This window comes from Eucyclogobius newberryi, unplaced genomic scaffold, assembly GCF_026437365.1.
Source record: "Eucyclogobius newberryi isolate DKJ021-1_F unplaced genomic scaffold, fEucNew1.0.hap1 SCAF_2, whole genome shotgun sequence".
Lineage (NCBI taxonomy): Eukaryota > Metazoa > Chordata > Actinopteri > Gobiiformes > Gobiidae > Eucyclogobius > Eucyclogobius newberryi.
Genome location: NW_027315834.1, coordinates 24738867 through 24764476, shown reverse-complemented (window position 1 = coordinate 24764476; position 25610 = coordinate 24738867). Strand labels below are relative to the sequence as shown.

General features: G+C 42.6%; 1 protein-coding gene across 2 annotated transcripts in view; it reads right to left on the bottom strand.

Moving 5' to 3' along the window:
* Positions 1-25610, bottom strand: part of strip2 (striatin interacting protein 2) — a 55532-nt gene that overhangs the window by 3092 nt on the left and 26830 nt on the right. For both annotated transcript variants that reach the window (XM_072454798.1, XM_072454799.1), the window contains 11 exons: positions 18832-19064; positions 15599-15664; positions 14820-14883; positions 12319-12390; positions 11507-11581; positions 10150-10247; positions 7648-7774; positions 5700-5800; positions 5477-5543; positions 5295-5399; positions 389-593 (listed from right to left, as the gene is read on the bottom strand). In XM_072454798.1, coding sequence (XP_072310899.1) covers positions 389-593; positions 5295-5399; positions 5477-5543; positions 5700-5800; positions 7648-7774; positions 10150-10247; positions 11507-11581; positions 12319-12390; positions 14820-14883; positions 15599-15664; positions 18832-19064 — 1213 coding nt within the window. The remainder of the gene's footprint in view (positions 1-388; positions 594-5294; positions 5400-5476; positions 5544-5699; positions 5801-7647; positions 7775-10149; positions 10248-11506; positions 11582-12318; positions 12391-14819; positions 14884-15598; positions 15665-18831; positions 19065-25610) is intronic.

The following is a 25610-nucleotide window of genomic DNA, read 5'->3' as shown; positions in this document are numbered from 1 at the left end:
GTCCACACAAAAGTTGTTTTACTGTATTTTCCGGATTGTAAGTCGGTGGCCGGTTGAGACTTACACTCCGGAGCGACTTATATGTGACATTCTTAACACATTATTATATCATTTTGTTTGTTATTTTTACACTGACAACCACAAGAGGGCGCTCTAAGCCATGCAGAAGAAGAATCTGCACTTCCTCTACCTCTGGAGTTTGTGGAGTTGTTTAGAAGTGACACAGAGGAAGAAGAATTCAATGGATTTAGTGATTTGGGGTAATACTGATGCTTTGGTAAACTTGTTAGCACGCTCTTTATGCTACACACTCTGGATCCTCGCTCGACTTAAGCGACATCATCCTGAACACAGACGATTATGCGTCGTCACGACAGCGGGGCCCTACCGTTCCCGTAGGCCCAGTCGTCGTTGAGCCGGTGCCGGACCTTCTGGTAGATGGCCGACATGGTCTTCATGTTGCTCTTCCTCCACTGCCGGCCCAGGTACTTGGTCTGGATCTTCAGCAGCTTCAGCACGTACAGCTGCATCATGGCCTGCTTCACCTTCAGCGCTCGCTTCAGGATCGGCGCCGACTTGAACACCACCAGCATCTGAGGAAAGAGAAACGGAAACGTCACCGACACGATAAGTCACTGACCGTCATCTGCACGTGGATCTGGGATGAAGCATGGATCTGGGACGAAGCATGGATCTGGGTCTGGGATGAAGCATGGATCTGGGTCTGGGATAAAACATGGATCTGGGATGAAGCATGGATCTGGGATAAAACATGGATCTGGGATTAAGCATGGATCTGGGTCTGGGATAAAACATGGCTCTGGGATGAAGCATGGATCTGAGATAAAACATGGATCTGGGATAAAACATGGCACTGGGATGAAACATGGATCTGAGATAAAACATGGATCTGGGATGAAGCATGGATCTGGGATAAAACATGGATCTGGGATGAAACATGGATCTGAGATAAAACATGGATCTGGGATGAAGCATGGATCTGGGATAAAACATGGATCTGGGATGAAACATGGATCTGGGATAAAACATGGATCTGGGATGAAACATGGATCTGAGATAAAACATGGATCTGGGATGAAGCATGGATCTGGGATAAAACATGGATCTGGGATGAAACATGGATCTGAGATAAAACATGGATCTGGGATGAAGCATGGATCTGGGATAAAACATGGATCTGGGATGAAACATGGATCTGGAATAAAACATGGATCTGGGATAAAAGATGGATCTGGAATAAAACATGGATCTGGGATAAAACATGGATCTGGGATAAAGCATGGAAGTGGGATGAAACATGGATCTGGAATAAAACATGGATCTGGGCTAAAACATGGATCTGGGATGAAGCATGGATCTGGGATGAAACATGGATCTGGGATAAAACATGGATCTGGGATAAAACATGGATCTGGGATAAAGCATGGAAGTGGGATGAAACATGGATCTGGAATAAACATGGATCTGGGCTAAAACATGGATCTGGGATGAAACATGGATCTGAGATAAAACATGGATCTGGGATGAAGCATGGATCTGGGATAAAACATGGATCTGGGATAAAACATGGATCTGGGATGAAACATGGATCTGGAATAAAACATGGATCTGGAATAAAACATGGATCTGGGATAAAAGATGGATCTGGGATAAAGCATGGATCTGGGATGAAGTATGGATCTGGGATAAAACATGGATCTGGGATAAAGCATGGAAGTGGGATGAAACATGGATCTGGGATGAAACATGGATCTGGGATGAAACATGGATCTGGGATGAAACATGGATCTGGAATAAAACATGGATCTGGGATAAAAGATGGATCTGGAATAAAACATGGATCTGGGATAAAACATGGATCTGGGATAAAGCATGGAAGTGGGATGAAACATGGATCTGGAATAAAACATGGATCTGGGCTAAAACATGGATCTGGGATGAAGCATGGATCTGGGATGAAACATGGATCTGGGATAAAACATGGATCTGGGATGAAACATGGATCTGAGATAAAACATGGATCTGGGATGAAGCATGGATCTGGGATAAAACATGGATCTGGGATAAAACATGGATCTGGGATGAAGCATGGATCTGGGATGAAACATGGATCTGGAATAAAACATGGATCTGGAATAAAACATGGATCTGGGATAAAAGATGGATCTGGGATAAAGCATGGATCTGGGATGAAGTATGGATCTGGGATAAAACATGGATCTGGGATAAAGCATGGAAGTGGGATGAAACATGGATCTGGAATAAAACATGGATCTGGGATAAAACATGGATCTGGGATGAAGCATGGATCTGGGATGAAACATGGATCTGGAATAAAACATGGATCTGGGATAAAACATGGATCTGGGATAAAGCATGGAAGTGGGATGAAACATGGATCTGGGATAAAACATGGATCTGGGATGAAGCATGGATCTGGGATGAAACATGGATCTGGGATAAAACATGGATCTGGGATGAAGCATGGATCTGGGATGAAACATGGATCTGGAATAAAACATGGATCTGGGATAAAACATGGATCTGGGATGAAGCATGGATCTGGGATGAAACATGGATCTGGGATAAAACATGGATCTGGGATAAAACATGGATCTGGAATAAAACATGGATCTGGGCTAAAACATGGATCTGGGATGAAACATGGATCTGAGATAAAACATGGATCTGGGATGAAGCATGGATCTGGGATAAAACATGGATCTGGGATAAAACATGGATCTGGGATGAAGCATGGATCTGGGATGAAACATGGATCTGGAATAAAACATGGATCTGGAATAAAACATGGATCTGGGATAAAAGATGGATCTGGGATAAAGCATGGATCTGGGATGAAGTATGGATCTGGGATAAAACATGGATCTGGGATAAAGCATGGAAGTGGGATGAAACATGGATCTGGGATGAAACATGGATCTGGAATAAAACATGGATCTGGGATAAAAGATGGATCTGGAATAAAACATGGATCTGGGATAAAACATGGATCTGGGATAAAGCATGGAAGTGGGATGAAACATGGATCTGGAATAAAACATGGATCTGGGCTAAAACATGGATCTGGGATGAAGCATGGATCTGGGATGAAACATGGATCTGGGATAAAACATGGATCTGGGATGAAACATGGATCTGAGATAAAACATGGATCTGGGATGAAGCATGGATCTGGGATAAAACATGGATCTGGGATAAAACATGGATCTGGGATGAAGCATGGATCTGGGATGAAACATGGATCTGGAATAAAACATGGATCTGGAATAAAACATGGATCTGGGATAAAAGATGGATCTGGGATAAAGCATGGATCTGGGATGAAGTATGGATCTGGGATAAAACATGGATCTGGGATAAAGCATGGAAGTGGGATGAAACATGGATCTGGAATAAAACATGGATCTGGGATAAAACATGGATCTGGGATGAAGCATGGATCTGGGATGAAACATGGATCTGGAATAAAACATGGATCTGGGATAAAACATGGATCTGGGATAAAGCATGGAAGTGGGATGAAACATGGATCTGGGATAAAACATGGATCTGGGATGAAGCATGGATCTGGGATGAAACATGGATCTGGGATAAAACATGGATCTGGGATGAAGCATGGATCTGGGATGAAACATGGATCTGGAATAAAACATGGATCTGGGATAAAACATGGATCTGGGATAAAGCATGGATCTGGGATGAAACATGGATCTGGAATAAAACATGGATCTGGGATAAAACATGGATCTGGGATGAAGCATGGATCTGGGATGAAACATGGATCTGGGCTAAAACATGGATCTGGGATAAAACATGGATCTGGGATGAAACATGGATCTGGGATAAAACATGGATCTGGGATAAAGCATGGATCTGGGATAAAGCATGGAAGTGGGATGAAACATGGATCTGGGATAAAACATGGATCTGGGATGAAGCATGGATCTGGGATAAAACATGGATCTGGGATGAAACATGGATCTGGGATAAAACATGGATCTGGGATGAAACATGGATCTGGGATAAAACATGGATCTGGGATGAAGCAGGGATCTGGGATGAAACATGGATCTGGGATAAAACATGGATCTGGGATAAAACATGGATCTGGGATGAAACGTTGTGTCCGAGGCCCACGCGATGACCACCAGCGTGTCGACTCGACCTGTTCACCGCTTACTTCTCAAACTGTGTCATGAGCGAGATCTTTGACTGAATGTGCTGATGCTTTAAAGACAGAAACGGTTTCATGTTCGATGATTTCACTAGATCTGCCGGTGCTTAAACTCAAAAGACTTAAGTGCATACGACGGGTTCAACGGCACGTTTTTCTAGAACATTAAATTTAAGGCTTGACTGATGTAAAGTCATGATACAAACCTGAGAATATGTGAATACAACTGTGTGTCTGGGAGTGTAATAACGAACAAAATCCCCATTCTGATTTAAAGTGGTTTTACGATGTTCTCATTTTCACTTTATTTGATGTATTTGTACCTGTTGTACATATACATTATAGTTTTACACCAATCAAGCAGGTATTTGTGGAGATAACGTTGAAAAGTCTGTACAAAATGACAGGAAGTGACATCACAACAGTCAAAGTTTATGAATAATTTACACAAAAAAACAACTTTTTTTTACTCTAAACATGAATTCAACAAAATGAAGTCGCTCTCATGTATTTTTATTTGTCAACTTTTAAAAATTGTGACATTAAATTAGTTTTGGCCCAGTGTTTGCTGGGTAATTTCCTAGTGCGATGTCATAAATTACAAACAGGAAGTGAAATTATAAACTTTAAAAATGTGCTATTCTGAGATAAAATGTTTATAATTTTTAGCAAAATTGAAAATATATTTATCGTAACTGCATTTTAGTTCAATGAGTTTCTTTGTGTAAATTCTGCATAAACGTTGACTGGAATGAGTGTCCCTGGTGTGATGTTACTACCTGTCATTTTCTACAGATTTTTCAACATTTACCACAAATACCTGCTCGATTTGTGTAAAACTATTATTTATATGTACAACATGCATAAATACACCAAATCAAGTCAAAATTAGAACGTCGTAAAAACTTGTCATACGTCACTTCAAGAAGATTAAACAAACAAATGTCACAAGAAAGATTAAAAGGAGTTTGGATCAGGTGAAACTCTTGAGGTGTTTGAGAATGAAAAGGTCAGAGCTGAAGGAGAAGACAGCAATAACATAAGACTAATTATTAGGAGTATTACGTGCGTCACTGACCATGGTCCTGGAGTGCTTCCACTTGGTCAGCTTGTTCAATATTCTCAACAGATTGATGCATGAAAACAGGTTTCTCCAACAGAACTGGTTGGTATCTCCTGCTTCCTGTAACACACAAGCACACAAGGTCACGGCGGCGGTCGGTGGCGTTTGCCTGGCGGGGCATCTGTCGTAAACCTCACCAAGCTCTCGGCCGTGAGCTCGGGCATCTCGTGGACCGCGCAGTGAGGGAAGTCCAGCACACAGATACTGCAGAGTGAAAGAGACATGTTAAAGGTCTGACATTCTTCTGACCTTCAACTCCTTTTGTGACGGTCGGAACTCAAAATGGATCCAAACGACACATTCTCAGGGGCCTCTGATCAGGGGCCCGCGCTCCTGGTCCTGTGGAGATGTTCCATTTACCTGTTCTTGGCACTGATGTAGGACATGATGTTCTGGTTGAAGAACTTGAGGATGAGAGGGATGCAGTTGGCGAACACCAGGTGCTGGGAAACAATCTCAAACTGTAAAAGAAGATCAACAAATCAGACACACACGTATCAAGTCACCTCTAGCATCGTTAAAGGAGCAACGTGTAACTTTCCTCGTGGGCGTGCGTCCCCATGGAGATGGAATGTACCGCAGTATAGTAAGTAAGTAAGTAAGTAGTATAGCATTAAACTTGACTCGCTGGCATTTATTAAAAAACAATTGATCAAGACATGTGGAAATGTGCTTTCAGTGTCACCCTCACAGATCTGAGCAGTTAATCGACCTGCTCGTCTCCAAGGAGATGGGTCAGTTTAATGCTACACTGTGGAAAATTCCAGGCAAAGCAATGACATCACCAGAAAACCTTTAAGTAGGAACAAAGCATGATCAGATAATAAACTATATTTATGTTAATGGTTTCAATAAATTTTTTCCAATCGCTTTATTCCCTTGGCGTTCGAGTCAAATTCTAAAATAACAAACTGATTTTAATGATTTACAATTTTTTTTTTTTTACAGCACGTCAAGTGTTTGCATTTCAGAGACAAGAATCCGAGCTTCCGCGTGACAATCCTGCAGCGGGAACGTGGAAGGAGGGAAATAATCCATAACCGAAAAATAATCATCTCATCTCCTTTAATCCTGACGAGTAGAAAACTTAAGCATTTCCATTCTCGGCCCGGCAAATCCTCAGCCACCAGAAGCTTAACATTTACACACCAGGAAAACACGCCAGGAAAACACGCCAGGAAACACACCATGAAAACACACCAGGAAACACACCAGGAAAACAAAACACACCAGGAAACACACCAAGAAAATACACCAGGAAAATAAACCAGGAAACACACCAAGAAAATAAAACACACCAGGAAAACCCATCAGGAAAACACACCAGGAAAATACATCAGGAAAACAAAACACACCAGGAAAACACGGCAGGAAAATACACCAGGAAAACAAAACACACCAGGAAACACGCCAGGAAAACAAAACACACCAGGAAAATACACCAGGAAAACAAAACACACCAGGAAACACGCCAGGAAAACAAAACACACCAGGAAAATACACCAGGAAAACAAAACACACCAGGAAAACACACCAGGAAAACACACCAGGAAAACACACCAGGAAAATACACCAGGAAAACACACCAGGAAAACAACAGCAGCACATTGTGTACGAGCCATTTTACTATTACATTTTAGCATTGTGCAACTACAGATGTTACGAATCACTATTTTGTAGATAATTATTGTCACGTTTTATTGTTTTGAATTTTCTGTAGCCCTTTGAACCAGCAGAGGGCGCCATGACATAACGAGCGTAGGAAAAGCCAGCACTTGACCTTCCTAGCAACAGAAATTATCCTATGTAAAAGCATTGTGTGGCTGCAGTATGTGTCCTTTACTTTCGTTCTGTACCACCAGAGGGCGCCCTGGTTGTGTATTTCTATGGATCAGGGAAATAATAACAGTGTTTTAGCTTCAGTTCAGCTCAATTCAGTGCAAACACTGCCAAAAACACACTGAAAATGTACAATGCAAAATTCCAAATACGGTTAGAAATTGTGACGTGAGAAAAAAAGCATGTTCTAAAATGGCAACTCAAATCGCGATCACAATTTCTGTCGAGAAAAATTGCAATGAGATGTTTTTCCCAAATCTTTCAGCTTTGAATTTGGCTGAAACAAAACTCGATGAAGATGCTGCTTTCTGATGCAACAAAGACAACAGATTTCTGCTCACTCATTCCCTGATCTCTATTTTCTATTCTTAAGCTTTTTGAGCAGGTGCAGAGGGGGGAGGAGTCACACAGGGGAGGAGGCGGAGTCACATGGGGGAGGGGCACCTGGAACACTGGTGAGTGTAATGACCTGATAGATGTGGTTGAGCTTGAGATGTTTGAGCAGCAGCAGCACCAGAGCAGAGATGGCCTTCACGATGATCTCTTTGTGGCGGTTCACGTCGATGCCGAGCTTCATGCTCTGGAGGACGGTGATGCTGAAGGACAGAAGACAAGAACACAATACGGTGATGCTGAAGGACAGAAGACAAGAACACACTACGGTGACACTGAAGGACAGAAGACAAGAACACACTACAGTGATGCTGAAGGACAGAAGACAAGAACACAATACGGTGACACTGAAGGACAGAAGACAAGAACACACTACAGTGATGCTGAAGGACAGAAGACAAGAACACAATACGGTGATGCTGAAGGACAGAAGACAAGAACACACTACGGTGATGCTGAAGGACAGAAGACAAGAACACACTACGGTGATGCTGAAGGACAGAAGACAAGAACACACTACGGTGACACTGAAGGACAGAAGACAAGAACACACTACAGTGATGCTGAAGGACAGAAGACAAGAACACACTACGGTGACGCTGAAGGACAGAAGACAAGAACACACTACGGTGACGCTGAAGGACAGAAGACAAGAACACACTACGGTGACGCTGAAGGACAGAAGACAAGAACACAATACGGTGACGCTGAAGGACAGAAGACAAGAACACAATACGGTGATGCTGAAGGACAGAAGACAAGAACACACTACGGTGATGCTGAAGGACAGAAGACAAGAACACACTACGGTGACGCTGAAGGACAGAAGACAAGAACACAATACGGTGATGCTGAAGGACAGAAGACAAGAACACAATACGGTGATGCTGAAGGACAGAAGACAAGAACACACTACGGTGATGCTGAAGGACAGAAGACAAGAACACATTGAGCGACTTGTATATTATATATATATATTATATTATAATTTGTTATTTTCACAGATTTCATACTCCAGTGCAACTTATATATGTTTTTTTTTTCTCTATTATGCATTTTTTGGCTGGTGCGACTTATACTCCAGTGCAACTCATAGTCCGGAAAATACGGTAATTATATTAGATTATGTGTATTTCAAATGTTGCTAGTTTACACTTTCTGGTTGGACTTGGGCACGTTACGTTGAGACCTGGTTTAGTTTTGATTTAGCCCCAGTTTAAACTTTAGTCTTTCATAGTACTCATAGTACTCTTAGTATTCTTAGTACTCTTAGTACTCTTTGGACCTGGTTTGATACAAATATAACTACAATTCCTGGTGCAGATTCTTATTCATGGTCTTGTCCTGGTCTTCGGACCCTGTGGTCTCGGGCAGGTCTTGATTAGTGAACACCACATTTCAGAGTGGCCAGCCTCAGGCACACCTGTGCAAGAGTCATGAGTCTGATGGGTCTCATCACAATTGTAATGGATTATTCATATTACATACATTTGTGAAAAATATTTGAGAGAAATGGGTCTTTTGTCCATGTAGAAAAAGTTTGAATGTTGCATTTATATTTTGTTCAGTGTAACTCTACATTTATCAATAAAAGGAATGTGGGCGGGGACAGGGGATAGGTGAAAACAGGAATTTTCTGAGCACTTGAGCCTCAGTTGCAGGACTAAACAGGATTAACTCAAACTTGCAGGAATCAAACTAAATAACTTGGAGTGAACTAATGATGAGGAAACACTAGATTAAAGCTGATTTTGCTCTAACTATTGTTCATAAACAGCTTCTTACTGATGCACAATTATGATTCAAATCCACAAGTATTTTTCAACCAAACTGTAATAATAAGAAAAACATGTCGTATGCACTTTTCTGCTTTGGATGAATAATAGACAGGCTGTTTATTCTCATTACTAAACACGTGGGCATTTGTCTGTCACGCTTTGGAACAGATGATGAAGTATTTATGCCAACAAATACTGGCAAGACACACACGACAGGAAAAGAGCAAACAGACTAAACACTCAGATTTCATCTCCAAATGCGAGGGAAATGATAACGATAATAATAAAGAAATGTGAAAAGATTTATTCAACAGATATACAGTATGAATCTATAATTCTGTCTGTTCATATTATTACTTATTGGAAAAGGTTAGATCATTTTGGACACATTTGAATTCAAAACGTAAATGTACTTTTCAGCAATAATATAATAGGCTTTGTTTGGATTCTAGAATTTGATGATGTCACAGTTTCAGGGGTGGGCAATTATTTTCCTCCGAGGACCATATTCTAATCCCGGCAAGTAGCGGAGGGCCGGCCGGCGATCATTGATGTGAAAAGAAATATAATTGAATATCAAATCAAATATCACTTTTCTGTCAAATATAGGCTTTTGAATCTATTGTTTAATTCATACCCTACATACAAGGATGCAGACAGTTAAAAAATGGAAACTAAAATCTTTCTAGGGGCCGGATTATAAAGACAAATGGGCCGTATGTGCGCGCAGGCCCTCATATATATATGTACATATTTTTATATAAATAAATAATGGACACGAGGACGGGCTTTGGACTCACGGCATCTCCTCGGGCAGCACATCAGCCAGGATGTTGATGGAGTCCGTTTTGGCTTTGGAGGTCGGGGCGGCGGCGAGCAGGAGCTTCAGGAGCGCGATCTGACGGAGAGAACACGAGGAACACGTTACAGTGTCATGGCTGTGGTAAGAAGAGGAAACTGTGCAACTAAAAACAAAATGCAATTCTTTTCATTCTGAATTCTGTTGGGAAAGTGTGTCTCTCGTTTCTTTATGTGTCAAAGTGGCCATTACTCACAAGGAAGTGCAGACTGTGGGAGAGGATGTGGCACTGGACTGAACATTATACTGGAGCTAGCGTGGAAGAAATTACATTCGAACTTAATTTGAAAATGGACAATTTTGACAGACTTTGGACAAAATGGGACATTTTCTTTGGGTTTTTGTGTGTGATTTTCTCTCTCTTTTTTGTTTTTTTTTGCTTTATCATTTACTGGATGTCTACTGTTTTTTACTCTGTGTCATTTCTCTCTCTCTGGTCTTGTTTTCTTTTTTTTATTGTGTTTGTTTATATGTTGCTAAATTAAAAATAAAATAAAAAATACATTTAAAAAAATCTTCTAATTCTTCGTTTTGTTCTACAGCATTTTAAAGTGTTTTATTAGTAGGTTTACAGATTCTTTTGGCTGCGCAATTAATCACATTTAATCAACTACTTCTCAGTTGGAATGTGGTGTAGACATGAATTTAATTAAAGTGGTTTATTTCCATTGTCAATGAACAGAATTCACAAACAGAAACTTGCTTTGGTGAAACATAAAACAATGAACAATGACAAAAACAACACATATAGAATAAAATAAGGTATGCATTAAAGAAAAACTATTTAAATTTACTCAAAAAAAATTAAAATAGACTTACTATACGCAAAATAAATAAATGTGTAAAATAATCATGATTTCCATTTTACAAAAAAAATAACAGACTGATTATGATTTGTTTTATTGTATTTTTTTAGTTTTATTTTGCGCATAAACCAAGTCCAATTCACAAAAAACACCTATTTTTTCCTTTTCCATCAAAATAATTACTGTCCACATAATATTATTCCGATGATAAGAATGTGCAAGAACACTCCTGTAAATGTCTGGAATGTTGAGCAAAAGCTGACTGGACATCACAGAACAGAACATTGCTTTATAAAACAGTATATTGTATAGTTTTTTATGTAGATCTCCTGTTTGTTTGTTTTTAGCTTGGCAGCCACTGCGAACATTTAATTTGGCCTAAAATAAACGCTTTATTTTAGGCCAATCCTATTCCCACACTTAATGATGCAATAAAATAGAAATAGAATTTGCCGTATTTCTCATATACCACGGCACAGTTTAGCTCCTTACCACGTACTGCGAGAGGTTAGGAAGCATGCCCAAATATAGAATCTCTGCCGGCGTTTCCTCTATGTCCTCTTCACCCTGTTCGAACACACAACATCGTACATTATTCAGACGTAGCATTATTAAGACCAGTTAAAGTCATTGAAACGTGAGGATAACTTTGGACGCTCTGCAGACAGTTTGTGACATTGGAACTATGCACTAAAGTCTCCTGCAGAGGACACAGTGGATGGATACCTTTGGTAATGTTCCAAAGGTATCCATCCAGCCAGCTAACCCATTGAGGCAGCAGGAAAAAAGTCATAAATGGCATAAAAACAGGAATTAGACAAATGTAAAAAATACAATTCGAACTTAATTTGTAAAAGGACAAAATGTGAGCGACTCTGGACTGTTTTGATACTTTTTTGATTGATTTTTCGCTCTCTGATCAGGTTGTTTGTTTTTGTGTTTTATTTTGAAAAACGTAAAAAAAAAATGAAAAAAAAAATAAGAAAAGTGAGGATAACATGTTCATAAAGCAAAGGTTATGCTATTGTTTGCACAGGGAAAATGTAAAAATAAATGTAAAGCGTCTTATTCTGTATAATTTAAAAAGCTTGACATCATAAATAAAGCAGTGAATGGAGATTTATTAGACAACGTAGCATGTTGCCGTCGTTTGTGCGCGAATAATTGTGAAATTGTGACGTTTATTCTCCCGATAATGCTGAAATTTGACACCGTGACATCACTCAAAACAGTAAAATCATCCATCGTCAGGATCAGAGTCTAGACTTCCTGTTATATGTAAATAACGTCACAGTTGTACTCACCATAGTCATTGGACATTGTTGAAGTTCATCCTCCTTCTTTATCTGGACCTCGGCAATAGAAACGTATTTGTGCTAAAGCAGAAAAAGAACATTATCATTATTAGCGTAGCATTTAAGTCGTCTGCTCCCAAAGCCAATATTTAAAGTGCCTATGACAGTTTTTTTACGATTGTCTAATTTTGACTTTATTTTGTGTATTTATACCTGTTGTACAAATACATTATAGTTTTGCACCAATCGAGCAGGTATTTGTGGAGAAAACTTTGAAAAATCTGTAGAAAATGACAGGAAGTGACATCACAGCAGGGACTCATTCCAGTCGAAGTTTATGCAGAATTTACACAAACACATTTTTTGACTTTCTAAACATTAATTCAACAAAATAAAGTCGCTCTCGTATGTTTTCATTCGTCAAATTTAAAAAATAATGACATAAGATGAGTTTTGGCCCAGTGTTTGCTGGGTAATTTACTAGTGTGAAAAAAAAACAATAAAAATGTGCTATTCTGTGACAACATTTTTATCATTTATTAGCAAAATTCCAAATGTCTTTATCTCAACTGCATTTTAGTTCAATGAGTGGTCTGGCCTGTAGGGGGCGCTTTAAAGCAGTGTAGTCCAACTTGATGCAAATATACTCTAAAAATCAAATATCTTACAATACAAAATACACTCATCTTTGATATTCAGAAACCGACAATATTTTGATTGATTTGCCCAGTACTATAGTTACGGGTACTCGAGGTTTAGGGATGACTAAAGACAAAAGGTCAGACACTTTTAGGCCCAACAAATCCAAAAAGCGTTAAAGTTTAGGCTACCCCAAATAAATTGTCTGTTTACTGTAACCCGAGTCAACATTTTTTAAGTGGGTCGGTCGGTAGGCAAATTCTTATTTTTTTTTACTTTGAAGGCAAAAAAAAGATCAAAATTTTGTCCTTTTTTGAGTCGGAGTGACCACCAGGGGTCAGACTTCAACAGTCAATGACGGAAAACTTCTCTATCAACCCGATCGGGAGACTAAATCTCACGATTTTATGATACTTCAATCGACCTTTTGTACGCCGCTATCCTTTATTTTGGTAGCTAAGGCGAGCGGGGGCAACATGCGGGGGACACGGGCGCCACCATGTTTGTTGTGATGACGCTGCTGAGGGTGTTTCAATCCCCGAAATGCATTTGCGTAAGTCAAATTTCACACCCTGACAGAGAAACACATGTCCTATGAACACTGAGGTGGCGCCGACAGAGGCAAACCAACTTGTAAAAGGCAATATAACGACTACTGCGCGCGCTTTGTTTTATTATAGACGCATGTGGAGGACTGAAAATGAAGACACGCATGCGGTGCGCAGTGCGTTATCAGTCTTTTGAGATTAAAGACAGGTTTACCAGCGTGATGAAAATATTCGACACGGTGGTTCAGGAAAGACCGGTCGGTGAGTCGGTGAAATAATTGAAAAAAATGTAAATTAAAAATAAAGATTTTGACGTTTTTTCAACAAAATGCTGATAGGGACGTCACAAAGGCGCCGGTCCAGCTGGCAGCCCGGTGCAACGCTCCGCTCTTTTTTCACACTTATGTGCTTTATCTTTTGTATTTTGTAAATATTTTTTCTACTTTAGTTGTACGATCGGGACACACGCTGGAATCGCTTAATTCAACTTGTTTCGACTTTGTTCGGCTGGATTATTGAGTGTTTTTCGTTGTGTCGTCGTGATGTGCGCTAGCTCTGAGCTAGCCCCCCCGGCCCCACCGCGCTCCTCGGCCACAGCCGCCGTATGGATCGGCGCCGGTGCGTTTATACAAAGGAGGAACTCATGAAACTGCGGAAAACCATCGTCTTACCCGGAGATCGTCACGTTATCCCGGCGGACATCCTAATTTTTCCCCTCCATCCCTTGTTGGGAAATGGGAGGTTTTGTCTATAGGAGTTTTTGTTTATAAGAGTTCTTCTATTGAGAGTGTTTTTTAAACTTCCTATATTCTGTGATCTGTCCTTTTCCTCTGTATCTACTGCGTTGTATCAATGAAATTTCCCCATGTGTGGACAATAAAGGATTATCTTATCTTATCTTATTTTTCCGTCGGCTAGTTTCATAGCGGGTCGGTCGGGTTACGGCAAACAGACATATTATTTTGCTTAGCCTTATTGATATAATACTATCTTAATTATGAATATAAAACTGATCCTATATCATTCTGTTGCAGTTCCAGTTGTACCCGTCGCCTTAGACCTGGTTTAGTTCTTTTATCGGTCTCGACTGTGTTGTATTTTCGGGTTGAATTTAATTTGTCCCCCTCATTATGGTCATTAGACAAGTTACGACGCCTAAAAGCACAGACACTTTAAGAGTCGTTTTATCCTCGGGCTGTAAGGCTAATGAGCAGTACATTTAAGGAGGCACTGACTGGATTATGCACACTTTGTAAACTCATTTATTCTGTGCCGGGACAAACCTCTTTTCATTGTGGAGTAGAAGACGCACACACTGCTTACCAGTTTTAGAGTCTTCACGCTCTCGTGGATGGGTCTGGGGAGGCCGACGAGAGTGTCAGTGTCACTGCAACACACCAGAAGTATAACTAAAAAGTAAAAGTACCGTATTTTCTGGACTATAAGTCGTTTTTTTCATAGTTTTGGCCAGGGTGCGACTTCTACTCCAGAGCGACTTATGTGTGATATTATTCGTTATTTTCACACTGGCAACCACAAGAGGGCGCTCTAGGCTCTAAGCGACGCAGAAGAAGAATCTGCACTTCCTCTACCTCTGGAGTTTGTGGAGTTGTTTAGAAGTGACACAGAGGAAGAAGAATTCAATGGATTTAGTGATTTGGGGTAATACTGATGCTTTGGTAAACTTGTTCAAGCATGTTCTTTATGCTATAGTTATCTGAATAACTGTTAATATGTTACGATAACATACCAGACACTTACCACAGTTCTGTCTGTGAGTCATGAGGCTGAAGGTGTTAGCGTTAGCATACGTACACCTATTCACCATGTTCTACAATCTGTTATTATTTTAAACTGCATTTCAAGATGAAATGTCTGTTCTTGGTCTTGGATTTTATCAAATAAATTTCACCCAAAAATGCGACTTATACTACGGAAAATACGGTATAACACGATGACATCATGAACAGGGACATGCTGGAACACTACAAGCTACTGAGCAGTTTTTATGACTAACAGTTCATTTACAGCACGTTGTTTTGAGAAATGAGGGTTTAAAAAGTCCCACAAACAGAGCGGCCGTGACAGGTTAAAATACTTACTTTCCCAGAGTGAACCCGATGAACTTGTTCCTGCTCGTCTCCAGAAACTGCTCGATGTCTTTCTCCCTGCGACGGCAAAAAGCATGTTAGCTTCAGTCGGACTCCCGCTGATAAAAGCTGCGTTTCAATGAGGCACGAGCGCACAGTCTGAGACCACCCTCCCGACGCTGAGAACACCCTCCTGACACTGAGACCACCCTCCCGACACTGAGACCACCCTCCCGACGCTGAGAACACCCTCCCGACGCTGAGACCACCCTCCCGACACTGAGACCACCCTCCCGACACTGAGACCACCCTCCCGACACTGAGACCACCCTCCCGACGCTGAGAACACCCTCCCGACGCTGAGACCACCCTCCCGACGCTGAGAACACCCTCCCGACACTGAGACCACCCTCCCGACGCTGAGACCACCCTCCCGACGCTGAGAACACCCTCCCGACGCTGAGACCACCCTCCCGACGCTGAGACCACCCTCCCGACGCTAAGAACACCCTCCCGACGCTGAGAACACCCTCCCGACGACCCTCCCGACGCTAAGAACACCCTCCCGACGCTGAGAACACCCTCCCGACGACCCTCCCGACGCTGAGACCTCAATGAGGCACGAGCGCACAGTCTGAGACCACCCTCCCGACGCTGAGAACACCCTCCCGACGCTGAGATCGCCCTCCCGACGCTGAGACCGCCCTCCCGAAGCTGAGACCACCCTCCCGACGCTGAGACCACCCTCCCGACGCTGAGACCACCCTCCCAACGCGGTCTTAATCAGCCGCTAATGAGAAGAGGATCACGCTGAGGAAGGTATGAATGGTAAATGTTGAAGTGTTTCTGAAGTGCTGTGGCCTGAGCTCGTTCTGCAGTTGGAACTCATGTGGAGTTGAGGCCACAAATTAAGCCTGCGTAAATTCAGCCTAGAAGACCTAACTCCATCTACGTCCACTGCTACGCCAGGGGCCACCTGCCTCTCCAGCTTAACTAACGCACCCAAGCCGGGGTCCGCCTGTCTGTCTGTGGGAGTCAGATCCCTCCTTCACTCTGGAACTCCTCCAGGTTTCTACTTTTCCCAGGAGGTTTTTTTTCCTAGCCGAGAAGGAGGGTCCCTCGCACCTACTCCCCATCCCCAATCAACGCACCCAAGTTACTCCTCCCCGTGGCACGGCGCACCTCCTCTGCTCCCAATCAGAGCACAGGCGGTCCCATTTAAACCCTCATGCAGTTGGCTCGGCCGCTTCAGACCATACTGTGACCCACCACCTCCCCAGCTCCTCCTCTGCATCCCTCTCATTCTAGTCCTCTTCTCTACCTTCTCACCATATCTACCACCACCAGTCTCCAGGCCCTGTGGGGGAGACATCTAATACAAATAGATTATGGAGTGCCCATGATCACGATGTCTTCCGCCGGGGTCTGAGCGCCAAATAACCCACGTAATAAAGCCCGCTAAACGGTCCTTTCTGTGTCTCTCCAGGGTGAAATATAATTTAAGGGGAACGCGTATGTTTGACAGAGCTTATGTGAGAACCAGGCTGAGGGAACATTGTTTATCAGTTAAAGGAGTTTTATTATGGAACATTAATTCAGTTTAAAATAAAGATAGAAAAATATTTAGCAGAATAAGAATGCATTTTGATGGCGTGAAACATGGGGTGCTTGTGGAGGGTATTTGTGAGCACCCTGTCCAGTGTTAAGTAGTTTTGTTTGTTTTTTTGTCCACTGGTGAACTACAAAATGACAAAAGTCCACCAATGTGAGAGTCAAGGCACAATAAGCCTTGACTTCTGCCTACACCTGGTCAAATAACAAATCTGTATCTCTTATTTTGTTTTGTGATTAGACGTCGAGCACTTTTTCTTTTGTTTTGACCAACAAAACAACAATACATTTTTTGAATTATTTTTTTAAAACATGTAAAAGTGACATATTATGCATTTTGTCAGGTGCTAAATACAAACTACAACATACGTAGATCAATATTTTACACGTTGTTCATTGTAAACGGCAATATTGATGGACAAACAGAAACGGTCGATTGAATTTCTGTGACAAACGGAGAGTTTCCGCCCCTTTTACAGGGGCACCAACAGATTGACATGTTTCTATTGTTGAAAAATGGCTGTATGTATTCTATGAACGTATACAATAGTCGTAAAGAAGGGTCAGCAAAAGTAATTCAGTCTGAATCCTCCGAATCAAATCGAACATTAGACATGAGGTTAAACACCGCGTGAGGTGGTGATATTATCTGTCTTCTATTGAAGCTTTTTGGATCACCAGTTTCTTTTTTCCTCAAAGATGTTATTTCAGATAAGCTGTAACACAAGCTTTGACACAAGGCATACTAAGACTAAATTATATAATTCACATGAGCACATTTTTTGTGAATTACATCGGTAATTCACATGAGCACATTTTTTATTTAAGTGATGACGTTTTAAGATGAGATAAATGGAAAAAAATATTAATATTTTAGATACAGATAATTTAGATAATTTCTGTATATGTAATGTAATGTTTATGTGTAAAATAAATCTAAAAAAGGATAGAGCCAGGTTTAAATTTCTTGATTCATTTTTGTTGACATATTAGATACAAAAACAAGAACAGAGGCAATTGTGTCTGTCATATTTACTATTTGGATAAACTGGATTTTCCAGAAAATGAATGTAAAAATGTGCTTATTTTAAAAAAATCGTTTTTCATATTTTAGCTAAAGGCGCAATGGACGATTTTTCGGCGATTTGAGAACGCAGGCAGAAGTGCGCATGCGCACTCCCCCGTGCGGACTGATACAACACACACGTGCGTTTGTTTATTAGCGCAACAGAGCGCATCGCATCGCTCGTCTCCCGTAGATTTCAGTCTACTTCTGAGTCAGCTGGAACTGTCTTTCTCCGTCTTCATTTTGCCCCGTACGCTGAGGGAACTATATTATGATAGATCCATGCGCTTAGACACGCGGAAATGTGGGACGAGCCGCACGCGGCTACAGGTGAGCGGTTGGTGCGTTTTATGATTGATACGTGGCAGGACTAATCGGCAGTCCACGCTACGAGGAAATAAGACTCAAATTTATGCCAAAAAAATCGTCCATTCAACCTTTAAACCTTGAATAAATCCGGTTTATAATTAGATATTGACAAATCCTTCAGTACGATCCGTAAAAACATCACATTACGTACAGGATTGTAAAGTTTGTTGTGTGTAGCTGCTACATTAAGGGCTCATACCTGACTTTGGGGGCCCAGGGCAGTCCTTTGGGGAAGTTGATCTTATCAGTGGGCGGTCTGAGCGGTGGAGGAGGTGGAGGAGGCTGGATGATGACATCTCTCTCTAAAGGGTCCACCTCTCCTTCAATCCCACTGTCAGTGTCCTCGGGGTCGTCCTCCTCGTCACGCGCATCGTCGTTTTTAAACGGGTCCCGCTCGTTATACGTGTCCAAGCTGTCCTGTTTGACCAGCGGCTGGGGAGGAACACCACGGATTAGCTATAGTGTTACTAAATGTGTTCACAAGTGTTACTAAATGTGTAAATAAGTGTTACTATATGTGTTGCTAAATGTGTTACTAAAATGTGTTACTAAATGTGTAAATAAGTGTTACTAAATGTGTTCACAAGTGTTACTAAATGTGTAAATAAGTGTTACTAAATGTGTTCACAAGTGTTACTAAATGTGTAAATAAGTGTTACTAAATGTGTTCACAAGTGTTACTAAATGTGTAAATAAGTGTTACTAAATTTGTTCACAAGTGTTACTAAATGTGTTACTAAATGTGTTCACAAGTGTTACTAAATACTTTGTCAAGTGTAACAATAAGACAATTTCGAACTCAATTTTGATAATAACAAAACCAAAACAACAATTGTGACATTCTGAAAAGTCATGAGATCGTCAGGTATATTGAGAAAAATGGATAATATCACAAGTGTTTAATTCCACTCATTTGCCTTTTTAATCTCATTTGCCGTATTAATCTCATAGCATTAAGTCCGTGTCTTTGTGTTTTTCCATCCGTTTAACACAGATCAGCACATTTTTCATCTTAATTTATTTTGCTGACAGAAGAAACCACCAGTTTTTGCTCCGTACGGGTCAAAATACAACGACATAAGCGACAAACCAGGACATCAGCGTTTTCCACTGGACCAGGAGCCACTTTACATATTACTCACATCTCAGGAGTCATTTTACTATTGTGTACTTTTGAGTTTAGGACGCATACACCGTGTTCTGCAGACATCTGTAGACCGGTACTATATACTGTACCTTTTTTGAAATGATAAAGAGATGATTATATTATCATTATCATCATCATTATTATTATTATTATTATTATTATTATTATTATTATTATTATGGCGTTAGTGCATTTCACACAGATATAGTGTCACTGTGCATTGCTGACACAGGTTTTGCTGCTGTATTTGTTTGACACTGAACGTAGAATGTCCTGGGAAATAGAAACCTGATCATTTACTGAAAAGGACGCGGTCACGGGAACAAAAAGTGTAGAGTCCAGTTTGTAATTAGTCTTAATAGACGTGACCAGTGTAAATGATGAGCAATGATGGTGCTTTGTTCAAATGTGGCACTGCAGATGTGTAAAACTTAAAACAGGGTGAAAAATGGGCTGAAGTGGGCGTCCAATGGGTTTTCGAGCGTTGTCAAGTGTCACCTTTAAATCAGGAAGTAGTCCTGGTCCAGGTCCTGACCAGTTACACGCACACCACAAATCTGATCATTATTGGATTTCTGGCGTTATCAGATTACTGAGATTAAACAGTTTGTTCAGATGTGACTGGAGCGATCTGATTTATTTTATTATGTAGCCAGTGACTTAAAGGCGTTTTACCCAATTTTGAACCATTAACTTGAACTGCTTAGCCCCGCCCAATTAACTCCACTGCATTTGTCGACTTTAAGGGGCCTCAAAAGTCCGGCTTACTACAAAATTCACTGTTCTTCCAGAACTAGATCTTCCATTCATTTTTACATAGAATTTTAGAAGATGTTTTGTTCAAACTGACTTAGCAGCGATGTGGTAACTACGGTAAGGCCCATAACGTGGCTGTTTTCAGTCCAAAAAACACATGTAAAACTTTCCATTCATCAAAAATGGTTTAATAACTGAGCTTTTTTATCAACTTTCAGACACAGAAATGAAATAAAATAATATGTTTTATGCCCATTAGTCACCACATAACTTACATAACTTTAAAATGCATTCTAACAATTAATTTGGAAAGCTAATGTGGAAAGTGAATGGAGGGTTCCATAGAGGGACAAGATGATGCTTCATAAGTGTTTTCATTTAACCAAATATCAATTTAATTTAATGAATGCTCAGTCAGGCTCCTTGTGTTTAGTTTTTAAGATCTCCTTCAACAGCAGATGTGTAAAGTGTAAATGTGATCTAGAAGAGAGTGAACCATGTACAGGAACTTAACAAAATAAAATACTATAATCAAGCACAGCCTACTTATAAGTAATTTATCAATAGTAGTCAATGTCTTACTGTATTTTATTATTATTATTTTTCTGAGTGGGACTTTTCAAATTAATTCCTCAACATGGGAAATATAGTCTCATTATATAGATGAAAAAATAATAACAATTCTTCTTTTGTATTATAGCATTTATGTATGTTTTTTTTTAACTGTATTTTATTACAAAGCAGAACATCTCTTGAGCACAAACCCTGCTCAGACTTACCACACGTCCACTTCATCTCCACATTAAACACCCTTCAAACAAACACACTGAGTCTTACATTTACAGAGTCTACGGCAGAGCAAGCGTCAGGCGTGTGTCCGAGGTGTGTCCGAGGTGTGTCCGAGTTGTGTCCGAGGTGTGTCCGAGTTGTGTCCGAGTTGTGTCCGAGGTGTGTCCGAGGTGTGTCCGAGTTGTGTCCGAGTTGTGTCCGAGGTGTGTCCGAGGTGTGTCCGAGCGTGTGTCCGAGTTGTGTCCGAGGTGTGTCCGAGGTGTGTCCGAGGTGTGTCCGAGTTGTGTCCGAGGTGTGTCCGAGGTGTGTCCGAGTTGTGTCCGAGTTGTGTCCGAGGTGTGTCCGAGGTGTGTCCGAGCGTGTGTCCGAGTTGTGTCCGAGCGTGTGTCCGAGGTGTGTCCGAGTTGTGTCCGAGCGTGTGTCCGAGTTGTGTCCGAGGTGTGTCCGAGGTGTGTCCGAGTTGTGTCCGAGCGTGTGTCCGAGGTGTGTCCGAGTTGTGTCCGAGCGTGTGTCCGAGTTGTGTCCGAGGTGTGTCCGAGGTGTGTCCGAGTTGTGTCCGAGCGTGTGTCCGAGTTGTGTCCGAGCGTGTGTCCGAGGTGTGTCCGAGTTGTGTCCGAGCGTGTGTCCGAGTTGTGTCCGAGCGTGTGTCCGAGGTGTGTCCGAGGTGTGTCCGAGGTGTGTCCGAGTTGTGTCCGAGCGTGTGTCCGAGGTGTGTCCGAGGTGTGTCCGAGTTGTGTCCGAGGTGTGTCCGAGCGTGTGTCCGAGCGTGTGTCCGAGCGTGTGTCCGAGTTGTGTCCGAGGTGTGTCCGAGCGTGTGTCCAAGTTGTGCCCGAGGTGTGTCCGAGCGTGTGTCCGAGGTGTGTCCGAGGTGTGTCCGAGCGTGTGTCCGAGTTGTGCCCGAGGTGTGTCCGAGCGTGTGTCCGAGGTGTGTCCGAGGTGTGTCCGAGCGTGTGTCCGAGTTGTGCCCGAGGTGTGTCCGAGCGTGTGTCCGAGTTGTGCCCGAGTTGTGTCCGAGCGTGTGTCCGAGGTGTGTCCGAGTTGTGTCCGAGGTGTGTCCGAGGTGTGTCCGAGTTGTGCCCGAGGTGTGTCCGAGCATGTGTCCGAGGTGTGTCCGAGGTGTGTCCGAGCGTGTGTCCGAGTTGTGCCCGAGGTGTGTCCGAGCGTGTGTCCGAGGTGTGTCCGAGGTGTGTCCGAGCGTGTGTCCGAGTTGTGCCCGAGGTGTGTCCGAGCGTGTGTCCGAGTTGTGCCCGAGTTGTGTCCGAGCGTGTGTCCGAGGTGTGTCCGAGTTGTGTCCGAGGTGTGTCCGAGGTGTGTCCGAGTTGTGTCCGAGCGTGTGTCCGAGCGTGTGTCCGAGGTGTGTCCGAGGTGTGTCCGAGTTGTGTCCGAGGTGTGTCCGAGCGTGTGTCCGAGGTGTGTCCGAGGTGTGTCCGAGCGTGTGTCCGAGCGTGTGTCCGAGTTGTGCCCGAGGTGTGTCCGAGCGTGTGTCCGAGGTGTGTCCGAGGTGTGTCCGAGCGTGTGTCCGAGCGTGTGTCCGAGGTGTGTCCGAGTTGTGTCCGAGCGTGTGTCCGAGGTGTGTCCGAGCGTGTGTCCGAGCGTGTGTCCGAGGTGTGTCCGAGCGTGTGTCCGAGGTGTGTCCGAGCGTGTGTCCGAGCGTGTGTCCGAGGTGTGTCCGAGGTGTGTCCGAGCGTGTGTCCGAGGTGTGTCCGAGGTGTGTCCGAGCGTGTGTCCGAGCGTGTGTCCGAGCGTGTGTCCGAGCGTGTGTCCGAGTTGTGTCCGAGCGTGTGTCCGAGGTGTGTCCGAGCGTGTGTCCGAGCGTGTGTCCGAGTTGTGCCCGAGGTGTGTCCGAGCGTGTGTCCGAGGTGTGTCCGAGCGTGTGTCCGAGCGTGTGTCCGAGGTGTGTCCGAGGTGTGTCCGAGCGTGTGTCCGAGGTGTGTCCGAGGTGTGTCCGAGCGTGTGTCCGAGCGTGTGTCCGAGCGTGTGTCCGAGCGTGTGTCCGAGGTGTGTCCGAGCGTGTGTCCGAGGTGTGTCCGAGCGTCTGTCCGAGCGTGTGTCCGAGCGTGTGTCCGAGTTGTGTCCGAGCGTGTGTCCGAGCGTGTGTCCGAGCGTGTGTCCGAGTTGTGCCCGAGGTGTGTCCGAGCGTGTGTCCGAGGTGTGTGGTGTGTCCAAGGTGTGTCCGAGCGTGTGTCCAAGGTGTGTCCGAGCGTGTGTCCGAGGTGTGTCCGAGCGTGTGTGGTGTGTCCAAGGTGTGTCCGAGCGTGTGTCCAAGGTGTGTCCGAGCGTGTGTGGTGTGTCCGAGTGTGTGTCCGAGCGTGTGTCCCAGGTGTGTCCGAGCGTGTGGTGTGTCCGTGGTGTGTCCGAGGTGTGTCCGAGCGTGTGTCCGAGGCGTGTCCGAGCGTGTGCAGTGCTCTACAGATGCTTCTACTGCTGAACTACGTGAGCGGTGGACGGGTGAAAAGACAGGACCGGGTGAAACTGTCCAGAAGCCATTCACTGTGCAGCATCAACCTTGTGTTGTTCTATAGGTTTAGGGGGCAACTACTGTTAATGTCATCCACTTTCAAGACAAGACACTACGAGTCGAACAAGAGGTTTTCACCGATCTTTAGTCTATGGTTTCGTTCACACTTGCGCAAACACAAACACACCTTAGCATAAACCAACCAATTTAAGTATTTTACTATAAGTCGCACCTTTTTACAAAGTTCGCCAAGATGCGACTTAAACTCTGGAACGACTTATATGTGATATTACTCATCATTTTCACCCTGGCAACCGCATTTCACAAGAGGGCGCTCTAGGCTCTAAGCGACGCAGAAGAAGAATCAGCACTTCCTCTACCTCTGGAGTTTGTGGAGTTGTTTAGAAGTGACACAGAGGAAGAAGAATTCAATGGATTTAGTGATTTGGGGTAATACTGATGCTTTGGTAAACTTGTTAGCATGTTCTTTATCCTATAGTTATCTGAATAACTGTTAATATGTTACGTTAACATACCAGACACTTACCACAGTTCTGTCTGTGCCTCATGTAGCTGAAGGTGTTAGCGTTAGCATACGTACACCTATTCACCATGTTCTCTCATCTGTTATTATTTTAAACTGCATTTCAAGATGAAATGTTTGTTCTTGGTCTTAGATTTTATCAAATAAATTTCCCCCAAAAATGCGACTTTTACTCCAGTGCGACTTATATATGTTTTTTTTTCCTTTCTATTATACATTTTTTGGCTGGTGCAACTTATAGTCCGGAAAATATGGTATATTTACCTGTATGACAGGTTTTTACAATTTTCTATTTTTGACTTTATTTGGTGTATACAAACCTATAATAGGTTGTACATATACATTATAGTTTTACACCAATCGAGCAGGTAATTTGTGGGGGAAATGTTGAAAAAGGTGTAGAAAATGACAGGAAGTGACATCACACTCAAAGCTCATTCCAGTCAAAGTTTATGTATAATTTACACAAAGGAACAACTTTTTTGACTCTCTAAACAATAATTCAACAAAATAAAGTTGCTCTCATAGATTTGTCAAATAAAAAAAAACAATTGGCCCAGTGTTTGCTGGGTAATTTCCTAGTGTGATGTCATCAATTACAAACAGGAAGTGAAAATATAAACCTAAAAAATGTGCCATTCTGTGATAAGATTTTTATATTTTTTTGCAAAATTCTAAATATATTCATCTCAACTGCGTTTTAGTTCAGCGAGTCGTCCGACCTGTAGGGGGCGCTTTAACTCCGACTAAATCTGGACTAAGAACGGGACCAAACCAAGTGTGAACGCACCCATAACACCCAGTGGTTATACATATCCAAAATGCACACAATTTTGTAGCGTGAAAACTCGACATGTTAGAGTTAAACCTGCTCAATATCTCTAAAATGAAGAGATGAAGAGTTGATTTGCAAAAACAGAAATATCATTTGAAAAAAAAATAGTCAAAGGCAGTTGACTCTTTGTCCAACAGCGTTTTCAAAAGCTGAGTGCAAAAAAAATATGATTCCATCCCTTTGCATTATCAACAGTTTGTGTAGAAATGGATCCGTTTTTGCAAATGAACTCTGCAGTGTCTTGTCTTTTAAGAGGTCAAGAGGTCAACTGATCAACTACTCTCAGGGCAATCTCAATTCACCTCCTGAATGAACGCATTTACCGGCATTGACCCCTAGTCCCGCCGTGCAAAGTGACCGGACCCGCGGCGTGCGACGGGACACTGTGGGCAACAGTTGCTTTAGCGTGTTCGGGGCGGCGGACGCTGACCGCTCCGGCGCCCGTGACC